The sequence below is a fragment of the Sciurus carolinensis genome, chromosome 8, assembly GCF_902686445.1.
Source record: "Sciurus carolinensis chromosome 8, mSciCar1.2, whole genome shotgun sequence".
In the NCBI taxonomy this organism is placed as follows: domain Eukaryota; kingdom Metazoa; phylum Chordata; class Mammalia; order Rodentia; family Sciuridae; genus Sciurus; species Sciurus carolinensis.
The window spans coordinates 44,515,728-44,533,184 of NC_062220.1; the positions used below are offsets into that span (position 1 = coordinate 44,515,728).

At 35.0% G+C, this 17,457-nt stretch overlaps 1 protein-coding gene across 3 annotated transcripts in view; it reads left to right on the top strand.

Moving 5' to 3' along the window:
• Positions 1-269: 269 nt before the first annotated feature.
• The window catches only part of Col28a1 (collagen type XXVIII alpha 1 chain), a 196,400-nt gene continuing 179,212 nt past the window's right edge, over positions 270-17,457 (top strand). For all 3 annotated transcript variants that reach the window (XR_007109989.1, XM_047562843.1, XM_047562842.1), the window contains exons 1-7: positions 270-417; positions 3,389-3,549; positions 4,491-5,044; positions 12,139-12,159; positions 13,628-13,684; positions 15,209-15,262; positions 17,252-17,293. Coding sequence is in view for 2 of the 3 variants with exons in the window: in XM_047562843.1 (XP_047418799.1) it covers positions 3,426-3,549; positions 4,491-5,044; positions 12,139-12,159; positions 13,628-13,684; positions 15,209-15,262; positions 17,252-17,293 (852 nt within the window). In the remaining variant the exon portion in view is untranslated. The remainder of the gene's footprint in view (positions 418-3,388; positions 3,550-4,490; positions 5,045-12,138; positions 12,160-13,627; positions 13,685-15,208; positions 15,263-17,251; positions 17,294-17,457) is intronic.

The window sequence follows — 17,457 nt, forward strand, 5'->3', positions numbered from 1 at the left end:
ATAAATAAATAAATAAATAAATAAAATAAAAATTAAAAAGAAAAGAAAAAGAAAAAAGAATGAAAAGAGAAGGCAGAGCAAGAGAAACAAAGACTGTCAATAAATGCCTGAAATGTAGAAAATTTGCTTGGGTTGCTTTTACAATAGTCTGGAAAACAGATTTATTCTGAAAGGACACTGTTCCTTTAACTTGCTTACTGATCCCACCCAGACTTTGCACCCTGGCCAAATGCCTGACCACTCTTGATTTAACTGAGTCTAATAAACGTGATTAAATGTTACAAAAGATCCAAAAGAAAAGACAATTTTTTATTTCCCACAGAACAGAACAGTATCAAATAAGCTAACTCCATCCCTAACAATAGTCCTTGCTGTGGGCATTCAACCAGTCTTTAATTTTCATTTGAACTCTATAAGGTAAGACATACTTTGTTTTAATCACTTAACTCAGATAGGACAATGTAGGAACTGTGGAAGATTAAATGGTTTCATATTATATGAAGAAAGCTTGTCAAAATTTTGTATCTTCTGCTATTACTTGAAATAAATTATTAGATAAATATAACTAATTGTTAAAATGCATAAGTGTAAACTTTATTTTAAAGTGTATTTTGAAATGTATTTTTAATTTACAGACTACTAAATTGCATTAAAATAATGTTAATGTTTTTTTGGAACAAAGATTCTATAATTCAGGTTTAATTATAGAATACTTTCTGTAAGTATCCAATGAGCTAGTTTAGCAATTAGAACAAGGACTTATGCAATCATTTTATCTTCATGCAGAAATCAATGAGAGGCAAACACTGTGAATAAAATCAGTAAACACTACTGAAAGATAATTTTGTTTCTGAAACATTATAAAATATAAAGTCTCTGTGATTTATTGATTCCACTATTTATATGAAATAATTTTGGGCAAAAAGCAAAAATATAGCATGACTAAAGATCATCCTTGTTTATGCATTTATACATGTAATCTATAATAAACATACAGATTTACATTTCTTTCATTTAAGTAATGACATTTTTCACTCCTGAAACCTATTTTGTTTATACATGTCATCTAAAAGAAAGGTGAGAATTATAAAAAAATTTTAAAAAAGGAGGAACTGGGGTTGTGGCTCAGTGGTAGAGCTCTTGCCTAGCATGTGCGAGACACTGGGTTCAACTCTCAGCACCACATATAAATAAATGAATAAAAGAAAGGGTCATTAACATTTAAAAAAAAGAGGCAAAAAAAAAAAAACAGTAAAAGAGATTAGATGTGAGAGGAGTTTCACAAAACCAAACTAATAAGGAAGAAAGAGAATTCAGGAAGGCAGTAAAATTAAAAAATTAGAGAAAGAAAAGTAGAAAGGTAGAAGAGAGTGTACCTTGTACTATAGGGAAATGAAAAGAAACTGGAAAACTATGGTTTGGGAGAGCTGGATGAAAACTGTCAGAGCAAATAATAATAAAATATGTGATTATTGATATTGAATAATTTGTGAATATCATATATACAGGGGTTCAGGTTATGAATTATGCATTCATAATTATATGACAAGAAAACTGTATAATAATATGCTTATTTTGGGGAAAAAATAATTCTTGAGTTAAAGTCAGTATTTCCAAAGTCCTAATTGAGCCCTGTGAATGAGAAGACTTCTCTTTTTAGAATCATGCATAGGAATCTCCTTCTTTAGATCTTTGAAGTATTGCTTGATCACATAGCTTATAAAATCTCTGTTTTCAATGAAATTCAGTTCTCAGTCTCTTATTTTCAGAACTTCTGAGATGTTCCTTATGGTATGGGCTCAAAGATAAAAATCATACCTGACAAAAGACACATAATGTTATTCCTTTACCCCTCTGAAAATGCAAAAGCAGCTATGTTTATCTATGCAGTCTTATATTTAAACTCATCTTCAGAATCTAAGTTGTATATCCTGAGTTGTATTCTTCTCATTGATTAGTCAGAGGATCCCTTGAGGAGGACTATCCTTTGTGTGTTCTATTTCCTTAGCACACTTCTTGTTTTTATTTTTATTTTTTCCAAATGCCCAGCTTTCTTCACATCTCCACATACGTGGTGTGAATATCAGTTGGTAGTTAGCCAATTACACTTGATGCACCTGCCAGCAGGGATAAGGTCATATGGGAGCAAGGTTCTCCTAATAACCTTCCGGCTGGACAATGTTATGTGAGGAGCAGATGATGGCATGGAGCCATCCACTGCTCTATCTTCAACCCAACAGCTTTGCTTCTCTGGGGTTTGTCCATCTGGCAGTTATGAAAGAAATCAGTGTCCTGTCTCACTCCTCATTACCACTGTGTATATTACCACCCTCTATTCGGAGCCTGGAAATATCATGCTCATGATTTCCCAGTTTACATTCCTTGAAGGCAAGGTGCCAAAGAAGGAAAATGTGATTCCTTTTCCAGAACTTCTGAAGTCAATATAGTTTAAGCAGGCAAACATTTCAAAACCATGTTGAATATTCATTCAAAATAAGCTTTCTTGTTCCTGTACTCTTGGGTATACTGAGCTAGCAACACATCAGCCTTTTCTTGAATTCTGCAGCTAAAAAAGTCATTTGATGTGTAGTTGGGTATATTGACTAATAAAATGACTGAACAACAGAATTAGAATTTTTCTTTGTTAATCTGTCCAGAAAAATGGTTTCAGAGGGCTGTTCAGAGGGGGATACTTCCTAACTGCAAGCCTATTTCAGTTCATTCATTCTTCCAGCTAACTCTAGTTCTTCCAGCTAACCTTGGAGACTTTTAAACAAATCTGTTGTTTTTGCTCTCACACTCTTTTGATTGTATATGCACTCATTGGATATGCAGCTCCAGTTTGGAACACTGGTGAAAACAAAGTTTCCAAAGCAAGGGCAGAAAAGAGAAATGGGGTTCTATGGAAACAGAACTGACTTGACCTCTAACTAACTGAAATTGTGTGTATAATATTATGAAGGAAATGGTGGTAGTTTTCTTCAATCCTGCAAAATGTTGAGTTTCTTAGGAATCAGTTACAATAAGAATGAATGAAACAACCATGTGGGAATTTGAATTCACTCTGAAGAATCTGGGAATGAGATGCCACCATTGAACTATGGGGTGGGCTGAAATGTTCTTAATTGCTCTCCTTAGGTTCTGCTCCTCATACTGGGAAATTAAGACTTCATGAGTATATAGAAATGTGTATTAATAAATATTTGGTTATGGTGTCATGATTTACTTGGATTAGAAACTTAAAATCTCAATGTGAATATTTTTCTAGAAATGTGTATGAAAGTCCCTTTCTCCAGTAACATACCAGTTTTTGACTCTGTAAGCTTGAAATTAAAAAATAACAAACCCTATTTTTATTAAAGTATTTACAACTGATTTCTGTTTCAAGGTGCTACCAGGCAGATGTGTGTTCACCGTCTACCATAATGTGGAACGAATATTTTGCCTTCTGTATTTTGCTTTTGCCACTTTTTGTGAGTCAAACAGTATATGGACAAAGAAAGAAAGCAGCAAAGTCAAATTTACTTACAAGGAAAAATGACCTCCGGGGTAAAAACAAGTTTGCTTATGTTTTTTTTTTTTTTTTTTTTTTTTTACAGATTGCATTTTGATTCATTGTACACAAATGGGGTACAACTTTTTGTTTTCTCTGATTGTACATGATATAGATTCATACCATTCATGTAATCATACATGTACATAGTATTAGTTTTATCAGGTTAAAACACTGATTTGGAAATTTTCTAAGTAACACCAAAAGTAAATAGTAAATAACATGTATGTAGATACATGATATTCTACTTGGATATAATTATGAAAGTGATGCATCATACATACTTAAAGCACATCAGAGTTTTTAGAGCACTTGTGCATTTGTTATCCCATTTGAGCCTCACTTATAAAATAGGCAGGGCAGAGACCCCCACTTTCATGTTATAGAGAAGTTGAAACTCAGAGAGGTTAAATGGCATATTTGAGGCATAGGCAAACTAGTAAGAAACGGCTAGGATTTAAAGTTCTTTGTATTCAAAATAAGTTTCTTTTCCCCTAGTTGTTGGTATGATGATGATAGTCATTTCCCCCCTTGATGACAACATCAAAAACCAAATGGCAACTCACTGATATGACACACAACCTGAGAAATAAAGCATTATTTTTTGTACTTCTAGAAAACCTTGCTTGTTGAATTTTAAAAACATGCCCTCCCTTCCTGTCACTTTAAGTAGATTTAACACTGAGAATATGCTGCGAATATATGATATTTTATTTATTTGTTTGCTTTTAATTTGCATGATCCTACAAGGAGAAAGACTTGGAAAGAGATTTAGTTCTTTACAAGTTAAGCCTTATCTCCAAGGTGATCTCTCATATCTACTTCACTCCCTTCCTAAAGTCACACGTGACACATCACCTCCTATACAATGCAGTTGTAATTATGCAGTTGTAATTGCAGACAATTATGTTGCCTAATCTTTTTTGTTCTATTTCAGACTCTGTTTGCTTCATAGATGTTCTCTTCATTGTGGACAGCTCTGAAAGTTCTAAAATTGTCCTCTTTGATAAACAGAAAAATTTTGTGGATAGCTTGAGTGACAAGATCTTCCAATTGACCCTGGGTAGTTCTTTGAAATATGACGTCAAACTGGCAGCCCTTCAATTCAGCAGCTCAGTCCAGATTGATCCACCTTTCTCTTCTTGGAAGGACCTGCAGACATTTAAGCAGAGGGTCAAGTCTATGAATTTCATTGGGCAAGGTACCTTCTCTTATTATGCCATTTCCAATGCCACTCGGCTATTTAAGAGAGAAGGACGTAAAGATGGTGTGAAAGTGGCTTTGCTGATGACTGATGGTGTGGACCATCCAAAGAATCCAGATGTTCAAAGTATTTCTGAAAGTGCTAGAAATGCAGGAATATCATTTATCACCATTGGACTTCTCACTGTCAATAAAACCAAACTTCGTTTGATATCTGGGGATGCACCCAGTGAACCCATTCTACTGTTGAGTGATCCAACACTTGTAGATAAAATTCGGGATCGCCTGGTAGGTACCAAATGAATTTGTTAAGTATTTTGCATCATAATATTGATATCTTGGTCATAAATTCTGTAAAGGTTGATACTGGGTCAAAAAGATGAAAAAAGTATATACATAAATTTCCTTGGAAATACAAAGAAAAATCTGAACTTCAGATTTTTCACTTCCTTAATAGTTTACATCAAGTAAGCTGGAAAAGTATGAGGCTCACTCCCTGAAATTGCATTCCTAACTTTATTATTAGCTAAGGCTGAGGATTTGGGAGGATTACTTTCCGATCATACACCTCAGGCTCCTGTTTATACATCCTAAGGTTGTGAATGCTGCTTATATTAATTTTGTGATCAACTTGTGGTTTGCTGTATTTGTACCAAGTTTGTCTTTTCCCATTCCCCATCTGCAGAAATATTTTTGGCTCTCTCTCATGTATTGCCACAATACACTACTTAAGCAAAATAGACTTTTATAGTAGTAGTAGACTTCCAGTTTTGAAAATTATTTCCATGTTTCTTAGGTGGTAACAGGCCCATTTAATTTACAATCACCTGAAGTCAACCAACAATTTCTCCATCAGATCAACGAATCCCATTTGATTGGTTGCTGCCTCATTGCTTCTCTGTATTTGTTGCCTGGCTACGTGTGAGAGCCTCTCCTTGCTACTTTGGAAAACATGAGACAAAACAATCAAAACGAAATCCCTCTTGACAACATTTCTCAAAAAGAAAATTCCTAGAGATGAATTGGTTGATTTGTTAAGTGTTAAAAATCAATTTCCTTAAAAATACTGATTTCTTTGATTTTATAAGAAGGTAAGACAGTCTAGTCTTTTAGGCACTGAGCATATGGATATTTTCTCTATGATGCAAAGAAAATTCAGGTTCTACTCTGGAGATTGTCTCGATTCCTTTGTATTTCCTCCAGTGCTTTTCCTAATAGTACTCTTATCTTTTTAGTCTCAGTTGTTTTCAGCATGAGACCAGAGTTTTTCTTATCTAAGTAATATCATATATTGAGTGCTCTCCATGTATTAAATGTTGCTTAGAGCACTTTATATTTTATTTTATTCTGTGTTTGCCATAATATTATGATGTAGGTAATGTTATTATTCCTATTTTATGGTTGAAAATTTAAGACCAATCAAGACCCCATAGTCTGCATGTTTAACTCTATAAAGGTGTATTCAGAGAGGAAATAGTAACTATTTTAAAAAGATTTTTTTTCCCATCAGAAATGCCCTGAAACAGGTAAACAACATTCCTACTATTATTTTTAGTCTGTGCTCCTTGGGTATTGAAGATATGTGGGAAAGGTTCTGCCTAGACCTGAGACAGAAATGACTCCTCACTCCCTAGAGTTTGGGGTGAGTGTGCCTCCTGAGCAGCTCTTTCACAAGAAGGGAAACTTGCCATGGTGCCAGGATAACATGTGCAGAAGAGAAGCCTGAGGTTGTGAACATGAGTGGCCTGCTGCTACTTCTCCGTCATTATCCTGAGTGTGAGAAGAGCTAACTATAGAGGATGCAGGGCAGGCAGGTCCTTGTTTGGCCAGATGTGCAGGCTCAGGATGTTCCTACTTCCTCCTGACACACCCTCATTGAGAGTTCCTACTCCAAGGGGCACACAGGCTCTTGGCAGTAGACTGGAGGCAGGACTGTTTCTAGGGAAATCAGAAAATGACCAGCAATATTGCTCTTCCTTAGCATCCTGTGATTTCAGCTTGTTTGTTCAGATGGAAGCTCAATGAATAAGACTGTTCTTAGAAGTAGGTGCTGCTTCCCAACCACTTCCTGGGTCCAGAGCAGTGTGTGTGTGTGTTTTTTTTTTTTTCTTTTTTTCTTTTTCTTTTTTCTTTTTTTCTTTTTGGTAAAGGTGCTTTACCACTGAGCTACAACCCCAGTTCTTTTTATTTTTTTCCCACATTTTTTATTGGTACATTATAATTGTACATAAGGATGGGATTTGTTGTTACATAATTATAAATGCACACAATGTAACAATGTAATTTGGATAATCATCCTTTTTATTTTTGAAATTGGGTCTCAATAAGCTGCTGAAGCTGGCTTTGAACTTGCCATCCTCCTGTTTTAGTCTCCTGAGTCACTGGGATTGCTGGCAAAATCTTCCAGAGTGTTTATTTAGGCTCTTTAAAGAACAATATGCCAGGGTTCAATGTTTTGAACTGCCACTATCTATGAAGTAGAACTTGAATCCTGATTAGCTTATTGGAAACATTCCTCATTTAATCTATTTCTATTACATCTTAAGTTGAATTATTTACCCTTTTGTTTTAAAGTTATTTCATAGTTTAAAAAATGTTAGGTATAATTTAAGTACAAAACTGCATCTACTTAAAGTGTACAATTTTGCGAGTTTTGAAAGATGTATACATCCATGAAACCACCAGAATATAGAACCTTTCCACCACCCCAACTGCTTCCTCACATCTCTGTGATACTTGCTTTACTGACCCCTGAGCTACTGATATGACTTTCGTCACTCTAGTTGACAAAATTTCTAGAATTTTGTAAGTAAACTCATATGGTGTGTGTCCTTTTTGTGGCAAACTTCTTTTACCCAGCATATGATTATGAAATTATTCTGAGTCGGTTTTTGGATTACCAGTGTATTCCATTTAAACTTAAGTTGAATTTAATAGACACGATGGTCCAGAATAAATCGATTTTGCAGGAGTCAACATGAATCACAGAGTCAGTGTACATGCCTTGACATCTCCAGTAGGAAGTATCACGAAAGAACTTCATGAACACATTTCAATTCTGAATTATCCAAGATGGACGTGGTGACTCCTAATTGAAAGGGATATGTGAAATATTTTTATTGTTAGTTTATTAAGGTTCACATAGTAGTGTTGAAACCTAAGAACCAAATTCAACCCAATGTTCCTGATGTATTACTTTGTCCTTTAGAAGAGTTAAAGAGAATATGTGAAAAAAATATTTTTGAAAAATTTTCCTCTATCACCTTTAATGTAAATGTTTTAAAAGCTTTTATGAGAATAAGGGTTGTGACAAATTGGTCTCTTTTAATGAATATCATCAAGAAGAACATAAACTTCAGATATTCCCTCCCTCACATAAGTGATTATTTTGGTAATTTCTATTATCATCTTTGGAATTACATGCTTTATTTATAAATAATGGTCTACTTCTCATTTTTTTAAGGTTTCCCGTGCTTAGAGTCTTAATTCTCATCAGATGTATTTCAGATTTTATTAGCAATTTTACTATTATATTAAGCTGTACTTTTTGTTCTTTGTTATAGCATTTGTCATCCTTGCCTACTGAGTCCTTTGGTCTCGTCCCATTTGATACGATGCTAATAACACTGTCCATTCCTCACACTTCCTCCCTCCCCTTCTGGCAGCATTGACCTCATAAAATTGGCAGTTCTCTTCTAGCCCTCTCCTTTGACATATACATATATCATCATAAAAATCCAAATCCATTAATAAAACCTACCCCTTTGCTCTGGTGAGGGTCTCTATTTATCCTTCATATTGAAACTCAAATATCCACCTAGACTGGAATTGACATGTCCTTCCCTCTTGCTTGGATCACAGGCCCCCAGCTCTCCTCACAACATGCCTCTCTGCCCACTGGAAGCACTCACTACTTCCCAAGGCATCCAACTGTGTTCATGTGGGCCTTCCATCCACTCTGGTTAAATGTCCCTCCTCACTGCTTCCTTTGTCTTGTTGCCCACACTTGTCTTTATGGCTTTTTTCCTCTTAAACTTTGACATATAGCATGGCATGCCATCAGCAAGTTGGTCCTTTGCATTCTTCTCTTCGAAATCATCCAGAAACCCCACCTATTCCAAGAAACCGTCTTGTTCCTCTCCCCGACCCCGGTCTGGGTTCTCCTTCTCCCACTGTTAGCTGTGGGTTGTCCTCTGTCCCTGCGGCTTATAGACTGTAAGTGCCCTTAGGGATGAAGCTTTGTTCTTTGTTTGAAACAGTCTTTTCTATTATAAGGTTTTGTGTTCATTTTTGTTTCCATAGAAATATAAATTCCAACAAACACATAATCAAATGAATTCCAAAAATAGTTATTTGTGTCGTTATGGTTTTAAGCCTTTTGGCACATATTTTCAAAGAACAATACAGCAAGGCAGAAACTGAATTTTCAAAGCAAGAGCTGAAAAAGTGTAGAATTATACATCAGGCACACTAACAGCTAAATTCATGAATTGAAAAACTGACAAGAATATTGCTTATTGTAAAAAGTGACAAAACTTTGAATTTTTCTTTATTTTAGTAGTTGTTTTTAAATATTATAATTTGGCTTAAATTATCAGGGTTTTAAAAATTTCTCTCATGAGCTCCTTTTGAATTCCTTTTTCCTGTCCCTTCCCCAGAGGACACCAAGCTTCTAATGTGTGTTTTAAATATTTTATAATTTGGATGATATTGTACATATCTATCTGCAAAATGCTTTTTCACTTGATGTTTTTAGAAACTTATTTATGTTGAATTACATAGATCCAATGCATTTGCTTTAACTGCTGAATAGTATTTCATTTATTGACCTCTTCCATTATTGATGGATATTTCTAATTGTTTCCAACTTTTTTTTTTAACTATTGAAAACAATGGATGCTGAATGTACAAGTGCAAGAATTTCTCTGGGGTATATCCATAGGGATGGCTGACAAGGATTGTCATGGCAGTCTAGAGATAAGGCATGCACATTTTCAGCATTGTAGGCCCAGGTAAACAGTGCACAGAGGACCAATGTCATTTTACCCTGAGACTGTCAGTGTATGAGGCTCCATTTCTCCTTATGACCTACTCTCTCTTAAAGAGACAAGTGTCTCATCTGGTGTTTAAAATCATTTGGAGAGGACAGTACTAGATGAGATTCCAAGTTTTGTAGAAAATGCCCATGACCAGAGTTTTGTAGCTCCTGAGACTATGTTTTCGAACATTCCCCTTTTTATATATGGGAAAAATTACCTGGAAGAATTACATCACTGGCTCAAAGTCATATAAGAAGTCAATGGTTGAACCAGGATGAAAACTCAGGATGACAATTGTCAGTCTAATTTTCACCCCCATATTAGCCACTGAAAGTGTTTTTCTATCTCTTCTATTTATTAATAAGGTTTAGGGAAATAAAGACAAAGTAAAAACAAAACTAAAGGAGTACAGAGTCTTCTGCAAATGTTTATACTGTGATTTGTCTATGATTTCTTCAATAAATTCTTCATTTTTAATATTTTACAATGAATATTCCAGTACTTTTTCCTTTAGTTTTCTATCTTATCATATAGAAAGTAAATTACTCCTTCAGATTCAATTGTAAGGCATTAGCTGGATGCATAATTTCTGTTTACATGGGTTAATCTCTTTTCTGTGTTCATTTTTCCACATGGCCTTCAGTACCCTTGTCAGGACACACCCCACTGAGCTGGACAAAAACCGGTTGGTGACATTTCTATGGAATTAGGAATTTAAAATAATTTTGAAAAATATGTACTGAAATATGTATATATTTCATAATGATGATTTTTATTGTGAAAGATATATTATTTTTCCATCATTTAACTTTTTCCCTAGGGCAACAATATATAAATGTAGATTTTCTTTTCTATAAGTGATCTATATTGCTATGAAGTGTTCAAATTTTCTGCAAAATGTTATTCTTAATACTGTTAAAATTTTAAATTTGAATCTCTTTTTCTTATGTTGAGTGCTTATAAGTAAAGTATTATATTTGAGACTTTTAAAATTTTAAGTAGAAAACCCTTTTTCCCAGTGATCATGGTAATAGAAATCCTTTCTTCTCATAATCCAGATCATCTCAGAACATGCCACCAGGCTTTCTAATTTTCTCTTTTTGAGTTTTAATGCAATGGTCGTAGAGGAGGAGACCCACCTGCAGAGTTGAAGTGGACACAGGGTCTGTGGCTGCTGGTTCTTCCAATCTTGCAGGAAGACTTTGAAGCAACCCCACAGATAACAAGCAGAAGTTCATTAGAAAAGATGGAGGATACAGATATTCAGGACAGCCTGAAGGGTTGTCTTTGGGAGATTGACATGGCCCTGACAAAGTTAGGATTTTTAAGGCTTTCGAGTCCCCTGACTCAGTTTCTCATACCCCTTTAATTGGTTTATTACCCTTTGAATAGCCCTTAGCAAACTTTCTCTCTGAGGGTGTTGATGTTCTGGTCACAAGGGGTGGTTGGGCAGTTGTGACATAATTTTGGTGATAAGGAAGGGTGCTGGCAAACTGGTCACAAGAGACAGTGATGATACGGTCTGGAAATGGTAGTTCCCTTAAGGTATAATTAACTGTGGGCAGGGGAGGTTCTGATGTATCAGGCCCCATTTTCCTGAAGTTTGTCAACTTCATTTAGGTTCCCCATGAATTTTAGTAATTTATTTTCTTAAGGGATTATAATTATCTAGCCTGAAATAGATTGGGCACTCTGATTCTCATCCTCCAGATTCGTGCCTGCCTGGTAGAACTCCTTGTGGTCTCAGTTTTGACTGGTGGATTTTTTACTGCATATGTCCTGTGTTTCCTCTTCATTTTTGTTTCCCCTGCCCACCTGTTCATTACTGACTAACCTAACTAACAACCATCTAAGGCCCACTAATATATCACAAAGTCATAATTTTAAAATGCATGTTTTAATACCAAAGAATGAATGCACACATGTATAGGGCTGAAAAAAAATGGCAGAAAGGAAAATACACAATTATGTATTCTGCCTCAGTCTTTGTAAGTAAAAGTGAGAACTTCTCATTATGACTGATTAAGTTTGTAGCTAAATTATAGAGATTATAATGCTGATCAAAGAAACAAAAGATAAAACACAGAATGCAAGAGGATAAAGATCCTAGAAAGCACAGAGTAATTTTTAATGTTAGTGCCCTTCAGGTCTCCTATTATTACATAGCTGAGAGTGCTCCTTGGGTGGCTGGCTGGCAGGCTTTATTGCTTTTACAAGGTTAAAAAGGCTCAATTGCTATTCTACTTGGAAATTGCATATCCCATAGGGAATAATTAAGACTAATAAGAAGCTGGAAGCAGAACCATTAATTGAGTTAATGTTTCATTCTTTTTTCCCTCCTAGGATATCTTATTTGAAAAGAAGGTAAGCACCACATGCTTTGATTACTATGAATGACTCTGAATGCTTGCATTATCAAATCAGCATTATAATTTGCATTAGAAGGTAAGGTGTGACTAAACAAAAATGCTTAATTCTTTTTGAAATGAACCACTCTCTTTTGAAACAGCCATCTGATTTTTATGCCACCATATCCACTGTAGGTTGGAAAATTTAGGAAAAGTAGAGAATATTTAATATGATTTTTTAAATGATTTTAGAAATCAGTAATAACAAAATGGCATAATTTTTGCTTACTTTGACATAGATTCTTTTATTGTAAGCTCATTTCTGACATTGGCTACTCATGGGGTTCCTCCACTTGGGGAAATGTTCCTGGTATTGGCCAGGGTTGGGTTAGTGCTAAGAGAGTGCTCAGAATCATCCCCTGCTGCTGGCTGGTTGACTTTAAGCTCATTGTCTTTCCTATTGTGAAGAAAAAGGAGCCTGCTGATGGCAACCAGAGCACATGACAATGGAAGCTGGCCAATAGCAATAGATTGGATAGGATTTTGCACAACAGATAATTATGAGTTTGCTGAGGACTCCTCAACTATGGGGGTATTTCTTAAAAGAAAGAGTTTGGAACATCTGAACTTTGTTCAATAAACTGCTTATTTAACATCAGGACATTGGCAAGTATTATTGCATAAGATAACAGAAGTCAACCAAACCTTGTAAAATATCAGGTTTCATTGAATTATACACAGTCAGATACACCATTATTTTATGTCCCAATAAGAAAGGAAAAATCTTTGCCAAACTGTGATACAAATGCCTTCTCATTAATTGCAACTTTTAGTTTACAGTTATGGAAAGAATCCCTCTACATTTATTTAGATACAGACTTTAAAACCTGTATTATTTTTGTGCACACATATGAGGAAAAATATAAGCAAAATAAATTATACTTTCCTAAAACGTCACATCAGATTCTAAATCTTCTGAATCACTTTTTGTATGAGCTGGTGATGTCCTTGTTTTTCCACATAATCCTGGTCTCTGCACCATCAAAACCATTGGAAACGAAGCATTTTTTTTGAGTTCTCTGGCATTTTTCTTCCATTTCATTATGTAAGTTCATGTGCAGAAAACAAATAGTTTGTCATGTTTGGCCTGTTAGTTGTTATAAGACTCATTTTGATTTCAGAGATGTTAATATGAGGAAAATTGTGCTTCTTAGAATTGATAAAATGTGGTGTAAGTTAAATGTTTTATTTTGCTGAGTAAAGGAGAACTTAATGTTTGTCTATAGCAAAGTTTAATACATTTTAATAGTTGGTTTTTAATAGACCTGAATTTGCCTGGAATAATTTAATAGAGCAAAATTTCCATACACTTGCAAGGTCAACTTTCTCTAAGGAAGTGTTCCAGTTAAGTACTGAATAATATTTGAAATACATCCTAACTATATTTCACTGTGTGTTAATACTACATTTCATTATTGATTTAGTGTGAACAAAAGATCTGTGAATGTGAGAAGGGGGATCCAGGCGAACCAGGGCCTCCTGTGAGTATATTATTACCTTGAACTTGAGGCTGATGAAGATGATGATGGAACAGTGATGAAGTTGCTTGCAGAAAGGGCTTTTCAGTGTCATTGCTTATTTGGTAATGGGGGCCCATGATTTCTCAATAATGAAGTGAAAATACAGAAAAAGATAATACAAGTCATCAGTACTTAGGAAAGCTTTGTCTCACTAGAAGCAAAGGACACAGTCCTCTTGGAAAGCTGTTGCCTTTGCAGGGGTCCAGCAGTGCGGCAGCAATGTAGTTTGGCCTTCTCTCCAGTAGGGCCCAAAGGGCCAATAGATAAATTCTGTCAAATGGAAGCAATGACTTGGCAACCAAAGGATAATGGCAGGATTTACTATGATGATTCAATGTCTGATATCATCGTTCATTCTGGCCAAGGATTCAGTAGGTGCCATCTGTATAGTTGGAAGGCATTTGAAATGATACCAAGACTGCTAGAGATGCGAATATATCTCTGACAGGTATCATCAGAAAGTATCCACGCTACTCACCCAGCATTTCATTTATTGACTGGATTCCAAATCTTATCCTTAGAGTTCAGAAGCTTGGCGAGATGTTTCACAAAGTGTATGGATTTGATTTTGAACTACTGCTTTTATTTGGGGGTGAAAATATGACACATTTTATCCTTAGACTTTGTTCCAAAGCATGTACCTTTTCAAATCAGTCTACCATCAAAGGTGTTAAAAAATGAAGTTGTTTGTCCCCTCAACCCCAATATAAAGTTAGATACATACAACTTGTGGCATCCTGTAAAAGCTGACTTTGGCTAACCTGAAGATTTGACCTTCCCTTCCTTTAAAGTTTCCAGGGAAAGGGATATTCAATTTTGTTTTAAAATGAACAGTGCTAGTAAGAAAGCTTACAATTGCTAAGCTAAACTGAAAATTTCAGTCACTTATGTTTTAATAGGGGTAAACCATAGAGCTATGCTGTTTAATGTTTATTGAGCTCCCCCAAAACAGTTCTCAGAAAAGCAATCTTTTTGGTGGCTTCAGAATAGGAAAACAAAGTGCTTTTCTGGAACAGGATTAGAGAGCTCCCTTCTCCCATCTATTGAGGTTGTCTCCTGTATATCAGAACCTCTTTGACCAAAGACAAGCAAGCTGGTCTGGTTCTTTAAAAAGTGACCTGGATGTGGGGGACTGTGGTGGTCAACAATTAAGTGAAGATAGGAACAACTCCTATATTTTTGCCTACCCAGTCACTCCTTTAAATCTTTGAGTTTGATTTTGTTTACAAAGCTGCTGAGAAGCAATAATTTGAGAAGAAGTAATTGTTGGGAAGAGAGACGTTATCCTCTTGAACAATTCTAGAATTTGTCCATTGGAGACAGTGCAGTAGTAAAGGGGAGAAAAGAGTGGAATCTCTGCTTGGCATGTGAAAGATTTATAAATATTCCTTCGTTTTTGGGATGTGGCAGGCCATAGATTATGATAGAGTAATGAAAACTAATAGAATACTTTCTCAAAAGAATCTTTTCTCTCTTTGCCTTCAGGGTACCCATGGAAACCCAGGTATTAAAGGTGAGCGAGGACCAAAAGGAAATCCGGTAAATGAATAGATTGAAAAGATTGCTTTCTTTTAAATCAGTGTATATCCTTCTAAATTTATTTAAAGAATGAAGATTAAGAAAACAAAGGGCAGTGTAATATATGGCAAAAATATGATGATTTTTTATGAATAATATAGGACATTCACTTCCTTTATTATCTATATTGTTTTTGTTTGCTTGCATTTATAAATTCTAAATAGAATCTGAACCTTTTAGACAGTAAGTTTAGGATAGTGAGGAAGGTTGGGTAAGTAGAAATGGTTACTTAAATAATAATGGCCCAAATTAATTAGGACAATGTTTCATGAACCACTAATACATGTGCCACATCAGATTGACAATAGCAACTTGTATTTTTTATGGATCTGCATTATGGATAACTGACCTACACTTGTAATAAAAAAATTACCAGATGGTTTCTCTGTTCTAGAACATTTTAAGTCATTTCTCAAATTCTTTTTGTGTGTGCGTACCTATCAAAAAAATCACAGATTAGCTAGGGTTGTGGCTAAGGGGTACATCTCTTGCCTAGCACACATGAGACACTGGGTTTGATCTCCAGCACCACATAAATAAACAAAATAAAGGTATTGTGTCCATCTATGACTAAAAAAAATCACAGATTAAAAAAATACCTATTCATATTATTGTTGGGATAATAGTGTTCTAAATTCAAGAAAGACTTGAAGGAATCACAAGGAGAGAGATTAGAATATATAACTATATGAAAACTTGAACTATGTGAAAAATTCTGTACAATGGAAAATAATAATTAAATGTGAAGCCATCAAATACAATGGACATTGGGGTAACTTCTACAGTACATAAAAGCTTACAAAACTAATGAGAAAATATCAAGCTTTTAATAATTGAGTGGGCAAAGGACATACTTTTCAAGAGAGGAAATAAAACCAGTAAAGAAAGAAATAGAAAAACATTTAATTTTATTCGGTAATGAAAGAAATTTAAATAGAGACAATGAGATACCCTTTAATACTAATAATTCACATTTTTAAAACTTTCAAAGTTTTAAAAATGTGAATTATTAGAGATTCTAGAGAATCTCTAGAAGTAGTTTTCTAGTTCACCTAGTTTTTTTGTGTGTTTTGAATTTTAAGAACATTTCTTGTAGCAACTAACATGGCAAATAAAAAATATAACTAGTGATAGTGATATGGTAGGGAAGCTGTTTACTCTTCATTGCAAAGATAACTTGGCACAAATGTTTTGAAATAAATTAGTCAATAAGAGGAGCCATTCAAATACTTGAAACTTTGACTCAATCCTATTTCTGACAATATTCTTAGGAAAGTATGAAAAATATAATGTTATATGCATGAAAGTATTTTTGGTAATTGCTTGCCTTCCAAGGAAGGGGAATGTGTAGCATCTTTGGATCATTCTAACACACACACACACACACACACACACACACACACACACCTGAACTCATTCATCTTATGTAGGACTGAATTGATGCCATGATGCGTTCTTTTTTTGTTCTCTTAAATACCTGTTATAGGTCAATGTTTATACTTCATGTATTTCTTTGTAATTTTTTTTTGGTCTGTAATTTTTTGTTTCATAATTTATTTTTCTAAGTCTTGCTGAAATCAACCAATCACTCCTGAAGACATTTTGGAAAACATTCCAAAGCCCCTTGGGGAAAAGCTAGGGCGTCCGGCTCTGAGCAAATATAATGCTCTATTTGAGACAATGACCATGTTGTGAAACTGGGATGTGGCCTAAGTTGCAAAAAATGTATCTGGATTCTGAATGCTGCACATCTGGCTTTATTCCCAAGGGGCAAAGTTTATCTGAGCTTCTATTTTCTTTCCTATATTGTATGTGATAGTGTCAATAGTAAACTCCTAAGATTTTCCCAAACTGGGTTAACCTATTAGCCTGGGACTGACTGATGCATTTGATTGAGTAATAGTCACTCTTCAAGCTTGGGGAATTTTGACTGATTGTTGTTTGTTGCAGGGTGATGCTCAAAAAGGAGAAACTGGAGAAAGAGGTCCTGGGGTATGTACACAACTGGAATGCCTTCCTGAGGAAGTGATCTCAGGATGCTAAGTTTCTGTGATTGATCATTTTGATCCCTGCAGGGCAAATGGCAAACCTGACTTCTACCTACCTGTGTTCTGATGGTTCAGGCAGGCAATTAGACATATACAACCTTAGAAATG